The sequence below is a fragment of the Hermetia illucens genome, chromosome 2, assembly GCF_905115235.1.
Source record: "Hermetia illucens chromosome 2, iHerIll2.2.curated.20191125, whole genome shotgun sequence".
Taxonomy (NCBI): Eukaryota; Metazoa; Arthropoda; class Insecta; order Diptera; family Stratiomyidae; genus Hermetia; species Hermetia illucens.
Genome location: NC_051850.1, coordinates 104,253,931 through 104,273,302, shown reverse-complemented (window position 1 = coordinate 104,273,302; position 19,372 = coordinate 104,253,931). Strand labels below are relative to the sequence as shown.

Sequence of the window (19,372 nt, the reverse complement as noted above, 5' to 3'; positions counted from 1 at the left end):
ATTTGAACCCACAACTCCAATTAAGGATTAACGAGCATCACAATTGTACAGTAGTACACACCAACTGAAGTTCCCACTATAATAGTGAAGGATGCTTTCTGCTTGCAATTACATGTCGTTCACAACACCTTGCTAGGGCAGATGTGGAAACACCGTCTTGGCGACCGTAGAGTGAGAGGTTTGTGGATTTCTTCAAGTTCCACCGCGTGGTCATCGTTGGATTTGATCTTGCCGGAGCCGTATGAGCAATGAGATTGGCCGCTTCACAAAAAGCAGTCAATTTAGGAGTTTCCTCGAAGGGGCGCTTATTTCAACTTGCGTGTTGCGTCCTCCACTTATCGTAAGTTTGGAGAGCTACGACCCCCAAGTCCAACAGCGGCACCTTTTATGCTCACCTGTCACTAGATAAAGAACTACATTTCTGGTCGGATGGCAGATATACTAAATAACCCGAGTAAGAATATCTATAAGCATTGGGCCGCCATTAGAAATACTCTATTCTTGGGTCCTACATAGATCGTCGGCCATGTCCCGAAGAAGCACCATAAGATCTGGCTGACTACGAAATTGTAGAAATGGATCGACGAGCGGATTGAGCCTGTTAGGATTGGTGCTCAGAGGTGGCGGTGAGGAAGACGGGGCGGCAACCCTGTCGACCAAACCAAAACCAAGCGGCCGTGAAGAACCTCCATAGTGGTAGCACCGGGAGACGTTGTATCGCATTGGCTTGCGGGCCGTGATGCAGTAGGCAAATGCTCCAAAGACCTAATCAGGGCGATCAGATCCGAGTCTACACGTGGACTCATCTGAAGTGGCAATTGGTCACGAAACCTTACCAGGGGTATACTGGTACCATGGGAACCGGGATAGCCCCAGAACTCACATACTTCAGGAGGATTCCTGTTGTATGTGAATACAGCTCGGTTGTTTTCGGTTGGCCCCCTAGTGGGAGTTTCATGCGGGTTGTGGTTGCGTTGAAGCGAACAGAGACCTTTGGGCCTCAGCGTGTTCTAGCGTTTCAACACGGGTGCCATACTCCTTAGTTCGGTAGAGATTTAGGTAGGTCTTGCATCTACCAGTGTGAAAGCTGGGTCATGGCTTGGTATAGACTCCTACCGTTGTAGCTTGCTTCGGCGGGGCTCTGATTGTGGTCACAAAATCAATCCGTGTCTTAAGAAGACCATGGGTTTAAGTTTCCACGACTGGTGCTTACGTAAAACCCCTAGGAATGACTGCCTATTAGCAATGATGGGGGTGACGCGCTCCAACTCCATTACCCAGCGAAATCCGAAGAAGTTCAGCATACTGTGCGTTGTAACAAATGGGTATTTGCTATTGCGCTATTCAGGGAGCAGAAGATACCGCGGAATGTAAGGATTTCAGAAGTCTATACCGCATCACGAAAGAACTTGCATCTGATCGCAAACCTTTCGATAGTCCTGTGAAAGTTTAGCACGACCCCGCGATAACGAGCAGTTGATGCAGTGCACTGTGCATTGTATTACGAATATATTCTGTAGTGCACATGCGGACGTACTATATGTGGGAATACTCAAAGGACGATTTTGTGTTTTGCACATTTGTTCATCAAAAAGGATTGGCCCAATGATGTATTTGTTAAGTACCTGTGAATGTAAATTAACTCCGTTCGTGAAATTTTTCCAAAAAAACAACACTCTTTGATGGTAAAATGGAACATTTTTATTGCGAATCTAATTTATCTAGGTTTTTTTGTTACGAGTGGCATTTTAATGTTTCGGGAGGAAGTTTTTCCATAGCTAACATAGTAGTACCGCTATGGGTGATGTTAAAATAGTGCTGACTCTTTTAAAGCGATCTTTTGTAAGAACTCAATAAAATGAGTGAGTCGAAAAGACTTGACGGATCGAAAAGAGTCACATTTCCGTGATGATAAGAACCATATTTCGGCCGATGGGATCAGGTGATTAGTAGATAAGCCTTTGTGTCGTCACGTGTCAATAGTAATAATAATAATAATCGTTGGCGCAACAATCCATATTGGATCAGAGCCTTGAAGTGTGTTAGAGCACTTCATTCAAAACCGTAACGGAACATTAGGAGGCAATGTGGTCAGCATTGCGCTCGCCCGAGATTATTACCCTCATTTGGCTCAGGTACTCATTCATAGCTGAGTCGACTGGTATCCGACGTCAAATCACGATACAAATTCCACTGCCACCAGTGAGATTTGAACCGCGAGCTTCCGTACGACAGCCTTGCGCTCTAACCACTCAACTATCCGGACACTGTCAATAGTGACAGTGACACTGACATGTCAATAGTGCTAGGCTAAAAGTGGGAATATCTGAAGAAGGATAGTGCATGCATTATTGCTTTCAATCAACAATGTTCATTAGATATTATAGGAATTTCCGGCAATTGGCATGTTCTGGAAGGACTTGAAGGGTTTTTTTAAAAAATTTGGTGGAATTGTATTTTAAACAGTCACAAATTATTTTACTTAGATTATGTAAACTACCTCCGAGCAGTACTGTTATTTGTTTTTCATATTGTATTTTTTTCAAGTGTTATTATTCCCTTTTTGTGGTTTCATTATAGAATTTTTATCATTTATTCACTTTTAATAATAATAATCGTTGGCGCAACAATCCATATTGGATCTAGGCCTTGAAGTGTGTTAGAGCACTTCATTCAAGACCGTAACGGTACACTACAGTAGACTGTAGGAGGCAATGTGGTCAGCATTGCGCTCGCCCGAGATTATTACCCTGATTTGACTCAGGTACTCATTCACAGCTGAGTCGACTGGTGTCCGACGTCAAATCACGATACAAATCCCTCTGCCACCAGCGAGATTTGAACCGCGACCTTCCGTACGACAGCCTTGTGCTCTAACCACTCAGCTATCCGGACACCTTTTGCTTAAGCAAAGCATAAACTTTCAAATTTTTTTATTTTTCTTTTTCTGTTGTTCGTTTTTCTCCTCCTTTTAATTAGACGATTGACACGAAATTTGGTTAGATTGTGAGACCTGTGAACACCCACAAACGCAGTAAGTTACATCTTTCAACAGTGAAAGATCCTCATATATACAAAAGAGAGGTGTACATTTTTTTCGCCGAATATAGTTGTGTTCGAGATTAAATGAAAGGCCTTGATTAGCAATTTTCAAAACTCAGTTTTAACATTCAGTACACTGGGAGGGAAAGCGGAAGCTGAAAAGTGGTCGTTCCCTTCACGGCCCCATTCTCAGAACTCAGAAAATTTAAAAATAGGCTCCGAAATATTCTCCATACCGATATCTGTGCAAATTATAGTATTTTGAATGTCAGTTGCACGCGAAAGTGGACATAATATATGCGTATACATTACGTGCTATTTACTAATAGGACAAATGTCCACTCAAATGTTTTTTATGAAATCAATACATAAAACCTTTCATACCTGAAGCGTCTTGCGCGGATTTCTTAAGTAGTAATTCGACTTATATCAGAAGGCTCCTTCTTCCCATTCTTCTGCCTAGCTCGCAATATGTTATAAAGAAAGGGGCTCCCCAATAACATAGCTGAGAATGCCAAGGCAGGGTGGGTACCGCAAAGGCCGTGCGTTATGAAGATTTGAGGCAGGAGAAGCGTCGATCAAAGATGTAATCCATCGTGGATCTTCCCTCTCGATTGCGGTGCACTGGTCCGCAGTTTTACGGCCCCACGCGTGCGGTCAAGCCGTTTTTTTCTGTAAAACAAAACTTTATTAAAATGGATTCACAGTTTGTCTGTCTGTTACACGCTTTTTTCTCCAAAACGGCTAAACTGATCCGAACGAAATTTGAAATCATGGTGCATGAGTAAAGAGCCAAAGTGCACCCACTTAAAGTGAGACAGGACACATTTTCGAAAACTAACCAACCCAAAAATCCGAAAAAAATCGCGAAGGTGCCTCAAAATATATACCATTCTGATATCTGCTCAAATAAACTTACTAATAATATATTACCAGCATTTATAAATTGGATGAAAAACCCCCTTAAGGTCATCCTAGGTTTAGTATTCCAACTGATTACAGGACATTGTCTCGCATAAGCAAATCCATCTACTACCGTCAAAGTTATAGCAATTCAAACTTATAAATTTTATGCGAATTAACTGCATCCTAATCCATGCAAATAAGATGCTAACGTCATGATTAACGAGAATAATTGACATTCAATATTAAAATTCCGTTCATAAAGAATCTGCTTCTCCGCAGTTCTTTTTAAGGTTTTGTGTAAAATATATATATATCTGTTCAAGTAATGTTAATAGTAGTAATGTTAAATAATTGGCTGCAACGTCCCCCTTAAATTCATCCTAGAATCACCAAATTCTGCAGCAAAGTACGCTATAAGAGCACAATCCTAGTAGTTTGGTGGAAATCGCACTATTACTAACTTTCTTAGTAGTTGTTAATAGGTCAAAGTGGTCGCTTCTGTGCAAAATCATATCAATAAATCATTTCGGTGAAGCTTCATTATTGGTGGGCGGAGCTTCATGGTCAATTTCGTCTAATTTTTAGGTTTTCGGGATAATTTTCTCCTCTAAGTCGACTCCAGCCAACCCACTTAGTTTTTACAAGGATGCTAAAAACCAAGAAAGAGAAAAATTGTCCCCGCAAATAAATGGATCTTCACATCAGTTTGTTGCGGGACAATAAACATGTTGTATCTCGACGTATACTGCATATTTTGAGCTAAGATAATTTCAAATGAGAACTTTGCCGTCATACCGGTCAGATACCCGGAGGCGTGCTGATCAGCAGACTGAAGTGACAGTTAACAAATCCCACATTAAGAAAGAGCGACAGATCCAATGCCAGTTGTGCCATGCAATGGAATCTTCTCTTCTAAGATGACTAACAAGTTTCACTAGAGTTGCATAGCAGAGAATAGTGGAGGAGCTTATTGTCCAAAGCCAATAGCGATGATGGATGTGTGTTTGATGCGTAACCCTTCATATAGAGGTCTATGGCACCCATGTCTTTTGGATCTCCAGATAACATTACTTAACAATTACCTTTGCTTTCGTCCATTTCAAAAGCATATGGCTGGTAAATAAAACCTTAACTAATTTGTTCAGCCCTATGTGACACAATATTTAGAATAGTGAAGTATAGTTAAAAAAGCCCACGGACCCTCTTCCCGCCCAACCGGACCGAGGGGCGACCAACCTAAGGATGGGCTGAAGGCAACATCCAAAGGCCCGCATCACAGCGTTGCTGCGTTTTAACGCAAAGTGTGTGCGACCATGTGAAAATGTATTACTACATCCCGATTGTCGCAAACACTTCAGCCATATATGTTAAAGACTGTAGTCAACTAAGCCAAAACTGGGGTCGTGGTCCTATTATAAAATTCAGATAAGGGGAAAGAAAAAAACACACTTGCAAAAAAATGATGCTATATTGAAACAGAAGATTGCTTTCGTAAACTGCTCCGAAATCTGGGCATATTTTATATATACATATTTAATGCTGGATTACTATTGTAGTTCCAAAAAAGAAAATTAGGAAAATGTTCCGGAATGTTGAAATCGTCCACTTAGTGCAATTTTGAATAATGAGATTTCGTGTTCTTATATATATGTAATCACCTACATATTTAATTCCATTGTATTCCTTTTTCAATTTGAATCTTTTCAAAGCGCGCCCTGGTACCACCACGACTTTGTGCTGTTTCTAGCAGAAAAAGGCTAACGTGTTAACAGAAATTTCCAAGTGAAAATCGATGAGAATGTCACTTTATGTGGGTGAAGCACTTTTTCGTGTTCCGCATATATGTGCAAGGAAGTTCACATTGACTGGCTTCAATGTTGTCAATTTGAATTCTGTGTTCATTCTCAATAATTGATGTGAGGTACGTAGGCGGAACCCCGAAAGTCGGCAATAATGGGATTAGTCGCACTACATGGCACAGCTGGTCTCTATTTCTATTTCTCTTACATAATATATGCTCCTGATGTCTTTGCTGAAAGTGCACAATTGTTCAAAAATTATTTGATATGCTTCACACACACAGCAGTTTTATGTCCACATATTTACTTATTATCGCACTTGGCTCTGGCTCACTAAACATCTTTTCAGATTTTTTACGTACGTGCTCCAAAAGTATCCAAAATTTTGTTGTACTTAAACAATCGATCAAATCTTCATTTTATTTAAAAAAGATTGAAATCGATATTCTGAAGGAGGCATATTGAGAGCACACGCCAAACACCTCAAACGAACCCAGAGATGTACATCAAAAGTTTGATTTTATTTTCAATTGCATGCACATGTTCATATGGCGTCGTGATATTGACACAGAGAACTTCTCTAGTCAAGGAGGAAGGTGGAAATTCGTCACTTGTCAGATACAAATATCAAAGCAGAAATCAAATGACATTGCCTTCTTTTCGCAATAAAGAGAGATGTTTGTTTTGCCAGAAATCAGGAATTTGTTCTGTTTTGTTGGAGGTTAGGAGATCAATCATTTCGAAATACGATCCAATTTCGTTATCGACGTCTCCAAAATGCAAATGTGAACTCTCAACTCTTAGAAACTTCATCTTGCTAGGAGCTTTTCCAGGACTGAAATTGAGTTCCTCAAAATTTAAAATTATGGAAAGTGTCGAGGGAATGTTATATTTTTAATAGAGCACAAGGAGAAAGTTTTCTTAAAATTGGAAATTTTGTTAGAATCTGCAACATATGTCAAAAAACACCATCCTGCACTTACATACGATTTCATTCCATTCTGAAAAATGGTTTCTACTTTTCCCAGGTCGATATGGGGTTAATTTTCTTGTTAAAGAATTCCTAGAGGTGTGTGGTGTAGTTTTCCCACTTTTTACTTTACTTTCTATTAGGTATACACTCACAGTTTACTGAGCAAAAAGTCTTGTTGTAACCCTTACAATTGAGGGCTAATGGTTAACAGAAACATGCAATTTCTATAACGATGGCAACGCTGTTAGGATGCAAATAGTCCCCACACTAGTTTTCTGCTACCTATAAACTCTTTACGTTTCTCACTTCGTCTACGAAAGCGGGGAGTGGTCCAGGTCATTCGGGACTCCATCGCATCCCGTGTGATGGCCGTTTTGTTCGCTTGTTTTTTATGAAGAACTGGATAAAGATACAAATACGAATTTTTCACCATATATTTATTAATATCTTGAGCATGCGTAATAATTTTTCCAGCATAATTCATTATTGAAATACAGAGCAATTTATACACCCACATCCAAAAAAAGGTGTTTTTCTGTTGCCACGCTAGAGGGTGCTGCGATCATCTTAAAGAAAAAAAGTAAATGGCATTTTAATGTGCAGGCTTAACTACAGTCCGCAAACTAGGATTATTAAAAGATATTAAAAAATATCTTTTGGTGCCGTATTAAACTTTTTTTTATAAATTTTGGTGTTTTTTTAAGATTTCTTTAAGGAATAAAAAACAAACTACTGAATGAATCGAAATTATCCTAGTTTCCAGACCTAGAAATATGTTCTAAATAAGTCGTGAAAATTTCAAAGAATTTTGTTGGATAGATTTTGGGCTATGGTAGCAGCCGATTTTCAATATGCAGTTCCGAGAAAAACGCATTTAAAAAGTAGAATGTGGATTTTAGCACATCATTTTTAGCATATCAACGCAGATCACCATTTCGTTGAATCATAACATCGCCTACAATCTCGTCTGACAATCAGTTGAGAGTGAATACTGAAGCCATTCACAACATAGCCCTCCGTAACACTTATAAAGGGGAATTGAATACCGCAATAACCACAACTAACAAATGTCCTGGAGATGAGCATCAGCAAATGATCTTCACAACCACCTGAAGGGGGTTATCATTGATATGGCCACAAACTCACTTGGGCCCAGCCGCAAGAAAACTCAGAACGCCTGGATCGACAATGAATATAACCTAGCAACGGAACGAAAGAATGATGCACACCGAGTAATGTTGCATTCTCAAAGAACGCGGGCACGCGCAGAGATTTATCACGAACTCCGTCGAGCGGAGAAGCGACTTCACAGACAGAAAACGGAAGTTTGGGGGACCTAACAGGGCTGTGATTTGAAAGAGGGACGAAGACGGCTACGGTTTCGCACCACGGCAGAGGCAACTCATTGGACCCTGCTTCAACTACACCTGTTGGAATATCCCCCCCCCCCCCCCCTGCTATTGAAACTCCTTTCTTTCCTGTACCCTTTTGTTTGCCGATAAATCGATGACAGTGTAACTAGAGATAATTTGTATCACATGTAACACCGCGGGGGCAGAAAGTTTAATGTTACCTTAAACTCGTTCTGTTACGGTATAGTATAGAGAACCTTAACGACTGCAACTACACCTGTCATAGGTTCACTCCGCGATAGGCGGTCCCAAGTTCGGCGTGTAAACGAAACTAAACCCCGCCCTGACTAATAATACTTGCTATTAACACGGGAGGTCAATGACCTGCTGGAGTATTCAGTCCCTTGTGATATGGGGTTGTTTACTCAAAATATTACCTGCTTGTCGCAAAAAGTGACTAAAACGAATAGAAATTAGTGCACTAGGAATATGCACATATCGAATTTCCTTATCTTCAGATCTTCAAGGTACGAGTTTGCAATATGCGTACCCTTTTGACGATGGTATCAAAGTTTTCCAGAATGCTCGACTTCTCCAACTTTATGCAAAATTAGTGAAAAACAAATCGGAATACCGGCATCTGGCGCTTCGTGTATAAAAGTTTTGTGTTCATCTTATCTCAGAAACATTCTACGCACCTTTTCCCTTCTTCTTCTTCTGATTGGACTCAGGTATTCATTCACAGCTGAGTTGACTGGTATCCGACGTCAAATCACGATACAAATTCCACTGTCACAGTGAGATTTGAACCTTCCGTACGACAGCCTTGTGCTCTAACCACTCAGCTATCCGGACACGGTATTCTTCATGCATGTATTCTACATGTACGTATATAAATTGATCGTACATCTATTTTCGAGTTACTTCGTGCATAAAAGGATACATATGTACACGTAAAGTACGTATATTGAATACCGCTTGTTCAATGTACAAATATACTTATCTGAGATAGGCACTACCCCAAAGCTTCATTTACATATATACATATAACAGCATACATATGTCTATCTCGCGTAATTGATATTGATATACAGGGTGCGACAGCATAACTTCCTTTTTTCAAAACTCAATAAAAACTATTGTATGCATCGGAAAATATTTATTTATTTTTTATTTTTCTTGGACGGTTCACATAAACACGGGAATTCAAATCACAAGGGGACAGATCGGGAGAGCGTGCCGGCCATTCCAAATCGCCTCTAATTGAGATAAGGCGCTCTGGAAAGTGTGAAAGTGTTCTCTCAAAACAGCCATCGATGCTCTTGAAGTGTGTGCTGTTGGACCGTCTTGTTGGAACCAAGTGTCCCCCAAATCCAAATTTTCTAGTCGTGGGAAAAAAAAATTTTGTAGCATGTTTACATGCCGGTCCGAATTCACTGTCACTGTAACCTCATTTTCCTCAAAAAACCAGGGACCAATAATTCCAGCTGAGGAAATTGCACACCACACTGTGACTCTGGGTGAATGCAAAGGCTTTTGATGCAATTCTCGAGGGTTGGTGTCAGCCCAGTAGCGCATGTTTTGTTTGTTAACCGACCCACACAAATGAAAATGGGCTTCATTGCTAAAAAAACAATAGCACCCTCGGGAACGACATGAAGAAGCTCACACGCGTTCATCCGAGAATTGAAGTCACGTTCTGAAAGTTCCTGCACTATCGCCATCTTATAGGGATGAAAATGAAGATCATCACGAAAAATTCTTCTCACAGAACGATCGGATAGTCCAAGGGCAGATGCGTGTTTGCGCACAGAACGCCGTGACGATCGCAACATTGACGCTCTCACTGCTTCAATGTTCTCAGGTGATCTAACGGGCCGAGGGACTTCAGTTCTTCCCTTTGTCGCACTTGCAGTTTGTCTGAATGTAGTGACCCATGTAACAATTAATTTGCGGTCTGGGACGGGAGCCAACGGGGCTAAATTAAAGCGATTCCGAAATGCACGCTGTGTTGCAATAACCGAACATCCGCTTGAAAAGTAAACCTCAAGGGCAAAGGCACGCTCCTCACTATTCCAACGCATGATGGCGACTGAACCGTGTCGGGACAAAACTTTACAGTATCCCCTCTTGAACGAGACCACTAGCGCTCCGCTATGACATCAACTGAGTGGCGCGCATTTTAAAAAAGGAAGTTATGCTGCCGCACCCTGTATAAATGATTAAAAAACTAAAAAAAAATGTTTCCCTGCGGTCTCCCATTTATATGAGTTCACTTTGTCGTGGTATAGACAAATTGATATATTATGATGACATCATACACGTTTTACCTTGCATAACTTTGTAAATGATAGTTGGATTTCATTCAAACTTCCCAAATTTATGCCTAACGTTATCCCGTTATCCCAAGTGCTGTGCTTGTACTTCTAGTGTGAACTTAGGAGGGATTTCCGGCTAAATTTCTAAAACATATATATCTGATCGGAATGTATTTCGAGGTCTAGATTTCGTTAAGATACATCGGATTTTTAATTTTTATTATTTTATTTATTTATTTTATTCTAAAAAAATAAAATGGTAATACAAAATTCAAACGTTTTTGGTTTCAGATAAAATTTGGAGGATTATTGCCGCACAGCTTTGTTATTTTTGGCTCAAACTGTTTCGAAAAATTCTCAAAAGCTATTCGAACTATGACTAATACACTGTTTAAATTTGATTGAATTCCAATTAATTTTTCCCATTAAAAAAATTCCAAAAAAGTCATCATCATCATCAACGGCGCAACAACCGGTATCCGGTCTAGGCCTGCCTTAATAAGGAACTCCAGACATCCCGGTTTTGCGCCGAGGTCCACCAATTCGATATCCCTAAAAGCTGTCTGGCATCCTGGCCCACGCCATCGCTCCATCTTAGGCAGGGTCTGCCTCGTCTTCTTTTCCTACCATAGATATTGCCCTTATAGACTTTCCGGGTGGGATCATCTTCATCCATACGGATTAAGTGACCCGCCCACCGTAACCTATTGAGCCGGATTTTATCCACAACCGGACGGTCATGGTATCGCTCATAGATTTCGTCATTGTGTAGGCTACGGAATCGTCCATCCTCATGTAGGGGGCCAAAAATTCTTCGGAGGATTCTTCTCTCGAACGCGGCCAAGAGTTCGCAATTTTTCTTGCTAAGAACCCAAGTTTCCGAGGAATACATGAGGACTGGCAAGATCATAGTCTTGTACAGTAAGAGCTTTGACCCTATGGTGAGACGTTTCGAGCGGTACAGTCTTTGTAAGCTGAAGTAGGCTCTGTTGGCTGACAACAACCGTGCGCGGATTTCATCATCGTAGTTGTTATCGGTTGTGATTTTCGACCCTAGATAGGAGAAATTGTCAACGGTCTCAAAGTTGTATTCCCCTATCCTTATTCTTGTTCGTGCTTGTGTTTGACCAGTGCGGTTTGATGTTGTTGGTTGAACACAAATAGGGCTTCTCATGTGTATTCCACCTCTTCTGGGGAGCATTCCTCTCAATTTTGGGGAACTGTGCTGTTGAATTCCGGTGAGCTTGCTGGAAGTGGGAATCCTGTGTTGGATTGATATTTACTGCGTCCGCTTGGGCCCTTTTTCTGGGAGCCCGTATCTGACAGAATACTAACATTGAGAATCCGGTCTAGAATATGAGAACACAAGAAACTGAAGGCTCTTATTGCCGTTGTGAGTGGAAGCGGATGTCATCTGCTTTAGCTCCGGCATCGTGGAAAGTCCTGGGAAGTGAAACGTATCTTGCGTCGTGACAGGAAAGTAATTCGTCATTTCCGTGGTCAGAAGTTCTCAGAAAATACCACGACTTCACTACCGTACATTACATCACGAAAGAGCTTGTCGGTCGCAAATCTCTTGATAGCTGGCTTCTCCACAGAAGTAACATCTCAGCACGGTTCTCAACTAGTCATCGTATGCGCACGCCGGCTATTTCCCCAAAGAAAAGGGAAATCATCTCGGTCATCTATATACTCAGACAAGGCAAAGACCGTTGACAATTTCTCCTATCTAGGGTCGAAAATCACAACCGATAACAACTACGATGATGAAATCCGCGCACGGTTGTTGTCAGCCAACAGAGCCTACTTCAGCTTACAAAGACTGTTCCGCTCGAAACGTCTCACCATAGGGTCAAAGCTCTTACTGAACAAGACTATAATCTTGCCAGTCCTCATGTATTCCTCGGAAACTTGGGTTCTTAGCAAGAAAAATTGCGAACTCTTGGCCGCGTTCGAGAGAAGAATCCTCCGAAGAATTTTTGGCCCCCTACATGAGGATGGACGATTCCGTAGCCTACACAATGACGAAATCTATGAGCGATACCATGACCGTCCGGTTGTGGATAAAATCCGGCTCAATAGGTTACGGTGGGCGGGTCACTTAATCCGTATGGATGAAGATGATCCCACCCGGAAAGTCTATAAGGGCAATATCTATGGTAGGAAAAGAAGACGAGGCAGACCCTGCCTAAGATGGAGCGATGGCGTGGGCCAGGATGCCAGACAGCTTTTAGGGATATCGAATTGGTGGACCTCGGCGCAAAACCGGGATGTCTGGAGTTCCTTATTAAGGCAGGCCTAGACCGGATACCGGTTGTTGCGCCGTTGATGATGATGATGATGAAGGCAAAGCCTCTGGGCTTCACGGTTTTCCCCCGGAGCTGTGAGCTGTGGGCAGCCAACGGTAAATCTTGGAAATTTATATTGTTTCTGGTGAGTAGAAGAAAGGGATTCCGAAGAAGGGAACACATCCCAAGTGCGACAATTGGAGTAACATTTAATAATAATAATTTATATTATTTTTTACGAGTTGTCACAATATCGGCAGATGACGGATTTTACCTAATACTAGCACTAAATGCGAAGCATTTAGGCTCGGACGATCTTACCTACTTAGGGGACACTGGTGGTGGTGGCCGATGGTAGTGAGGGGGAATTGGGAGAATTTGTCCAGCATGGGTTCCTTGCAAAATTTCGAGGTATTTGTAGAAATCTGTCTCGGTCATAGCTGGAGTGGAAATCACTAATACTGTGTCCGGCATGCTGCTCGTGATTACCTTTACAGATAACTTGAATTCGACACTTGTTTAAGCCAAATTCCATCCAAATATCAGGGCTGAATGTGTCTACTATTCACAACGGACATCTCAGGTGGTCAACCAACCCCCCCCCCCCCCATGCTCGCACTTAGCACGCACGCCATATTTAATTGCGAAACCATGCCCTCTAGCATCATTCAGTAGCCTTGAAAGGGGGTTCAGTGCCGTGCAAAACCAAAGGGGAATCAACAAATCCCCCTGGAAGATGCCTCTGATGAATAGGGTCTGATGTATTAGCACCTTAAGATGGACGCACTGCCACACTGCCGCCAAAAACTTTTCTTAGTTTCGGATCGATGCGATACAGAAGTAGGACATCGATTAGACAGGTATGCGGGGCGCTGTGAAAAGCCATAATTGATATGGGAACTAAATACGTTGCTAGTTGCTCGTCCTAATCTTGCTCTTTGCAACACCTTGAATTGACTCGGCAGCCCTTCTACTCCTCGGACAGAGTGTTATTGGTCTCGAGCTGCGCATTGACCCTTCCACAAATAATTGACGTTATGAATTTGTAGAGAGTTGGTAAGCTTGTGCCTACGGGGTCCAGCACCGTGTCCTCTTTAGGGATAAGATAGGTAATCCCCGCAGTAAGGAAGGGTGGAAATTCCTTCGGTCGACTCATGACCTGACTCATGCTACGTGCCAACCGACTGTGTATACTATACTGCACCCGATTGAGGCCAGGGCCTCTCCAGTTCTTCGAGCTGATTTTGGCTTGTCGAACTTCCTCTTCGGTAACATCCGCCAGGCGTAGTTGAATGGCGGGTGCCTTCGGCGGTGATCCACTCAGCATGTTCAATATGTCGGACAGGTAACCGCCTCCGTTACCGAAAACTGTGCCGTCTGGACGCTCCATTGCTGCTTCCTCGCATTCTGGACACGTCTGGAGTGACTTTCGCCATACTGTCGTAACCGACTGCATATGATAAAAAGTTTCTGCTATAGTGTGCAGAATTTCAACTAGGGGTGTGAGGATGGCATAGTTTCGCTAAACTCTCTGCACTTTATTTCTCACCCGTCTGCTGGCATTAACAACGCTGATTTCAATCAATCTAGTTATGTCCTGCCTTATTGAGTCCCCCCGACGTTCCAGACGAATTTTCCATGGTAAACCGCTTCGGTCGCTCAAACCAATACAGCGAAAGCGAATCGTCTGACCATGCAGCTGTAACTGCACCACAATACGGAAGTGATTGTTGTTGCAGCAGCGACATATCAGCACATAACTGAGACGCATTCACATCATTGATTTGAGATAGAACTCTGGGAGTTGCTGGAGATGCATAGAACTTGTGAATACTTCATCATCATTAACGGCACAACAACCGATATTCGGTCTAGGCCTGCCTTAATAAGGAACGCCAGACATCGCGGTTTTGCGCAGAGGTCCACTAATTCAATATCCCCAAAAACTGACTGACGTCCTGGCCTACGCCATCGCTCCATCTTAGGCAAAGTCTAGCTTGTCTTCTTTTTCTACCATAGATATTGTTCTTATAGACTTTCCGGGTGGGATCACCCTCCTCCATGCGGATTAAGTGACCCGCCCACCGTAACCTATTGAGCCGGATTTTATCCGCAACCGGACGGTTATGAAAATTCTTCGGAGGATTCTTCTCTCGAACGCGGCCAAGAGTTCACAATCCTTCTTGCTAAGAACCCAAGTCTCTGAGGAATACAGGAGGATTGGCAAGATCATTGTTTTGTACAATAAGAGCTTTGACCCTATGGTGAGACGTTTTTGTAAGCTGAAATAGGCTCTATTGGCTGACAACAACCGTGCGCAGATTTCATCAGCGTAGCTGTTATCGGTTGTGATTTTCGACTCTAGATAGGAGAAATTATCAACGGTTTCAAAGTTGTATTCCGCTATCTTTATTCTTCCCGTTTGACCAGTGCGGTTTGATGTTGTTGGTTGGTTGGTTTTGGGTGCTGACATTGCCACCATATATTTTGTCTTGCCTCCATTAATGTGCAATCCAAAATCGCCTGCTCAATCTGGATGAAGGCAGTTTATACGTCTCGAGTGATTCCTTCCATGATGTCGTCAGCATAGGCCAGTAGTTGGGTGGACTTAAAGAGAATCGTACCTCTTGCATTTACCTCAGCATCACGGATCGCTTTCTCCAGGGTCAGGTTAAAGAGGACGCATGGTAGGGCATCCTCTTGCCGTAGACCGTTGTTGAAGTCGAATGGTGTTGAGAGTGATCCTGCTGCTTTTATCTGGCCTCGCACATTGGTCAGGGTCAGCCTAGTCAGTCTTTAAATTTCGTCGGGATACCGAATTCTCTCAAGGCCGTGTACAGTTTTACCCTGGCTATGCTATCATAGGCGGTTTTAAAGTCGATGAATAGATGGTGCAACTGGTGTCCATATTCCAACAGTTTTTCCATCGCTTGCCGCAAAGGGAAAATCTGATCTGTTCCTGATTTTCCTGGAGTGAAGCCTCTTTGGTATGGGCCAATGATGTTCTGGCGCACGGGGCTATCCGACCTAGCAAGATAGCGGAGAATATCTTATAAATGGTACTCAGCAACGTGATACCTCTATAATTGCTGCACTGTGTGATGTCACCCTTTTTATGTATGAGACAGATAATGCCTCGTTGCCAATCGTTAGGCATTGATCCGCTGTCCCATACCTTGAGCACAAGTTGATGAGCCACTTGGTGAAACTGCTCGCCTCCATATTTAACTAATTCGGCTGAATTCCATCGACTTCTGGCGACTTATGATGCCGATGAATTGCACCGACTATTTCTCCTATACTTGGTGGTGGCAGTATTTGTCCGTCGTCTTCAGTTGGCGGGACCTCCAACTCGCCGATGTTCTGGTTGTTCAGTAGCTCATCAAAGTACTCAACCCATTGCTCCAATATGCCCATACTGTTGGAAATTAGATTTTCCTGTCTCGGCAGGATGAGCATCGAGGTGTATAAGGCTTCATCCTGGTGACTTGTTGGTAAAACTTCCGCGCCTGGTGCGGTTGCTCCCTGTACTTCTCTAGTTCACAGACCTGTTGGTTCTCCCAGGCTTCTTTTTTCCATCTGTAAAGTCACTTCTCCGCTCCGTCCGACGTGATAAGTCTCTGCACGTGCCCGCGTTCTTTGAGAATGCAACATTACTCAGTATGCGGCATTCTTCCCTTCCGTTGCTAACTTACATTCATCGTCAAACCAACCGTTCCGACTCCTTTTGCGGACCAAATATGTTTGTGGCCGTATCAATGATAACGTTCTTCAAGTGGTTGTGAAGATCATTTATTGATGCTTCATATCCAGGACCTCTGTTGACTGCGGTTATTGCGGCATCCATTTCCCTCTTATAGGTGTCGCGGAGGGCTGTGTTATGGATGGCTTCAGTGTTAACTCTCACCTGATTGTCAGAGGGGATTCTGACTGGTGTTGGGAATACTTGGTCAATGCAAAGGATCCATACTTATTCACCAGTTTCCGCGATGACCTAAAGTCGAACATGCTCCCTGATGATAACCGAGATTGTGTCCCTGCGAAAAATAAAAATCACGTGCGCGAATCGCGGAAACGCTCGATGAATCTCTGGCGCAACACCGGCGTTATTTTGTAGGAGGGGTGGATGACAAAGATGTTCATTTCCTCAGTCTGCAGCAACCAGAGCAGTGATCATGGTGGTCGTAGGGCCTAAATGTCGATCCGCCCTATGATGCCGTACTGTCCATTACGGGAACCCGACCCAGTCACCAAATCAGACGACTCCCGCCAGTTATCCATGCCGGCCCTCCAGTTTCTCCTTCTTTTCATAGATGGATTCGCCTTTTATCCGTAACTGCCAGTAAGTAATCTGCAAGACTGCAAAGTTCCTGCACTTTCCTCACCTACCCCCTAAGACGCAACAGCCATTCAGACTGAAGCTATTAATCTCTTCTCCTTTCACAACCGGTCTTGGGACCGGCTACGGCGGAGTTTGTGTGTATCGTGGCAAGATGAGGATAACGCCGAAAATGAGGCGGGGCACTACCGTCTTTTCCCTGAAAATACATGATAGCATCATCATTCCTATTGTGAATGAAGTCACCTACTTAGTAGCGACAATGTACTACCGTCTTTTCAAAATATCCCATATTTCGAAGGCAATGACCGTGCGAACAGTAGCTGAAAATTTCTATTTTCCATTCTAAAACAACGCGCTCCAATGCCCTAGAAAACAAAGCTATTCTATTACATACAACTCAGTTCATGTTCGGCTTCATCTTCTGCTCAGATAGTTCACCGTACGTACTCGAATACCTACGGGAACGAAAACCATTCCAAAATCCCCCCATCGATGCTATCCTGATCCGTCACGCCTTGAACTTCCTGACCTTTGCCCAGGTCATGCAGATGGAGAACGTCGAAAAGAACCTTCTTCGTTCCCATCTGTTCCTTGAACTTCTTTTATCGCTTCAATTCCTGAACCGTCTTTTCCAAGGACCAAATCTTAGCCTGTAATTTCCACTCTTGTGCCCTATCCTCTCTTCTATCCAGAAATGTTATTAAAATATCAAAGAGTGGAGGGTCTTTCGACTTTCCCTCCAAAATAACATAGACATATTTCTTTCCATTTATATCTTCTGTAATATACTAGTTTAGGCCTAGGTCAAGTTTAACTGTGAAGGTAGTCGCTAAGTTAGCTATACATAGTTCGCATGTAAACCATAATAATTAAATAAAAAATACTGTTTCTTCTCCGATACATTTACTGGTCCGTTTTGATCAATTGCCTTAACCGGTGCATACTGCTGCTATATTTTATAAACCCCAGGTATCTTGAGTGCCATGGAGATTGCATTTCCGGATTTCTTGATAAACACTTTGAAGCACACTTGCCGAAACTTTCACTTGGTTGGGCGTAGTTGTACGATAAAGGAAATAAATAAGAAAACAAAGGACGTAACTTTAGTTACCTTCTCTGATTCTCAGTTTAACGATTTAGTATCTAAAATCTGCTAGCATTTTCAGAAACTGAGATCAGCCCCTTATACAACAGATTATTTCCAGGAAGCAACATCATAGTTGTTAATTAATAGATAATTAATTAGCGTAACAATTACATAAGAAAGCAAAACTAACAGAAACAATGCATTTTTTCTGTCTTTACAGCTGGGTGAGGATTTGCAGTCAGGAATTTTTTTCTTCGGCATGTCAAATAGTTTAGTGAATCCATTGATCTATGGTGCTTTCCATCTATGGCCAATTAAACAACACGGACAATATACACACTATAGCCTAACAAGGTAACGAATGACACCTTTGAATCTACTGTCAAATTTTAGATGTTTGCCACAAAATGCGCTAACTTGAAACTATTTCGTAGAGACGGTTCAAACACATACCAAAGATCACCGTCAATGACTGCAACAACACAATTAGATACGAATGGCAGTAGGCATACCTTTAAGCGATCCAGTCACTACCAACGATGTAGTTTTCGTAACGACCATTTCAACCTGGTGACAGCACCGCGACACTGTAACTCCATGCGAAAGGAATTTAAGAAGCAAACATCACTGACCAACGGGACGAATTCACATCTTGTCCTCAATTATGCAGGGATTATCGCGCAAAATAATTCGAAGTTGAATGTATCTAGTGTGTAAGAGTTAATTGAGTATTTAGAAAACGTTTTAATAAATAAGTCGGTTTTTTATATAAAATCTTATCAATATGTTTGCGTTTTATTTGATGATGAGATAAATCGCATAGAGTTTATCGAAGGCCACCCCATCAAGGTCCACAAGTGATTCCAACGTATTTTCCAACAATTTGGGTAGTCCGCCTACTTCCACTATTTAGTACTGGTAAATGAATTCACCTGAATGAATTGGACCTCGGCGCAAAACCGGGATGTTTGGAGTTCCTTATAAAGGCAGGCCTAGACGGGATACCGGTTGTTGCGCCGTTGATGATGATGATGAAATGAATTCAGATCTCTCTGCAAAGTAACCCGATTGAAACTGTCCCTTAACAAAGCTATATAAAGTAATACGTCGTTCTTTAACTCTAGTTTTCTAGTTTCAACTAGTTTTCAGGGGCAACAGCTTCTTTTAAATCCCTCCCCAGGCGCTATTATTCCTTTTATTGTTACAGATGAAACTGCTCCAAATTCGCCACCTTGTTCTAAAACCAGATTCATCAAATCCTCCCC

At 42.3% G+C, this 19,372-nt stretch overlaps 1 protein-coding gene across 2 annotated transcripts in view; it reads left to right on the top strand.

The window, feature by feature from the left end:
• LOC119648949 (gonadotropin-releasing hormone receptor) overlaps window positions 1–18,830 on the top strand; it is a 572,447-nt gene extending 553,617 nt beyond the window's left edge. For both annotated transcript variants that reach the window (XM_038050866.1, XM_038050864.1), the window contains exons 5-6: window positions 18,328–18,461; window positions 18,542–18,830. In XM_038050866.1, coding sequence (XP_037906794.1) covers window positions 18,328–18,461; window positions 18,542–18,824 — 417 coding nt within the window. In that variant the 3' untranslated portion in view covers window positions 18,825–18,830. The remainder of the gene's footprint in view (window positions 1–18,327; window positions 18,462–18,541) is intronic.
• The last annotated feature ends 542 nt before the right edge of the window (window positions 18,831–19,372 follow it).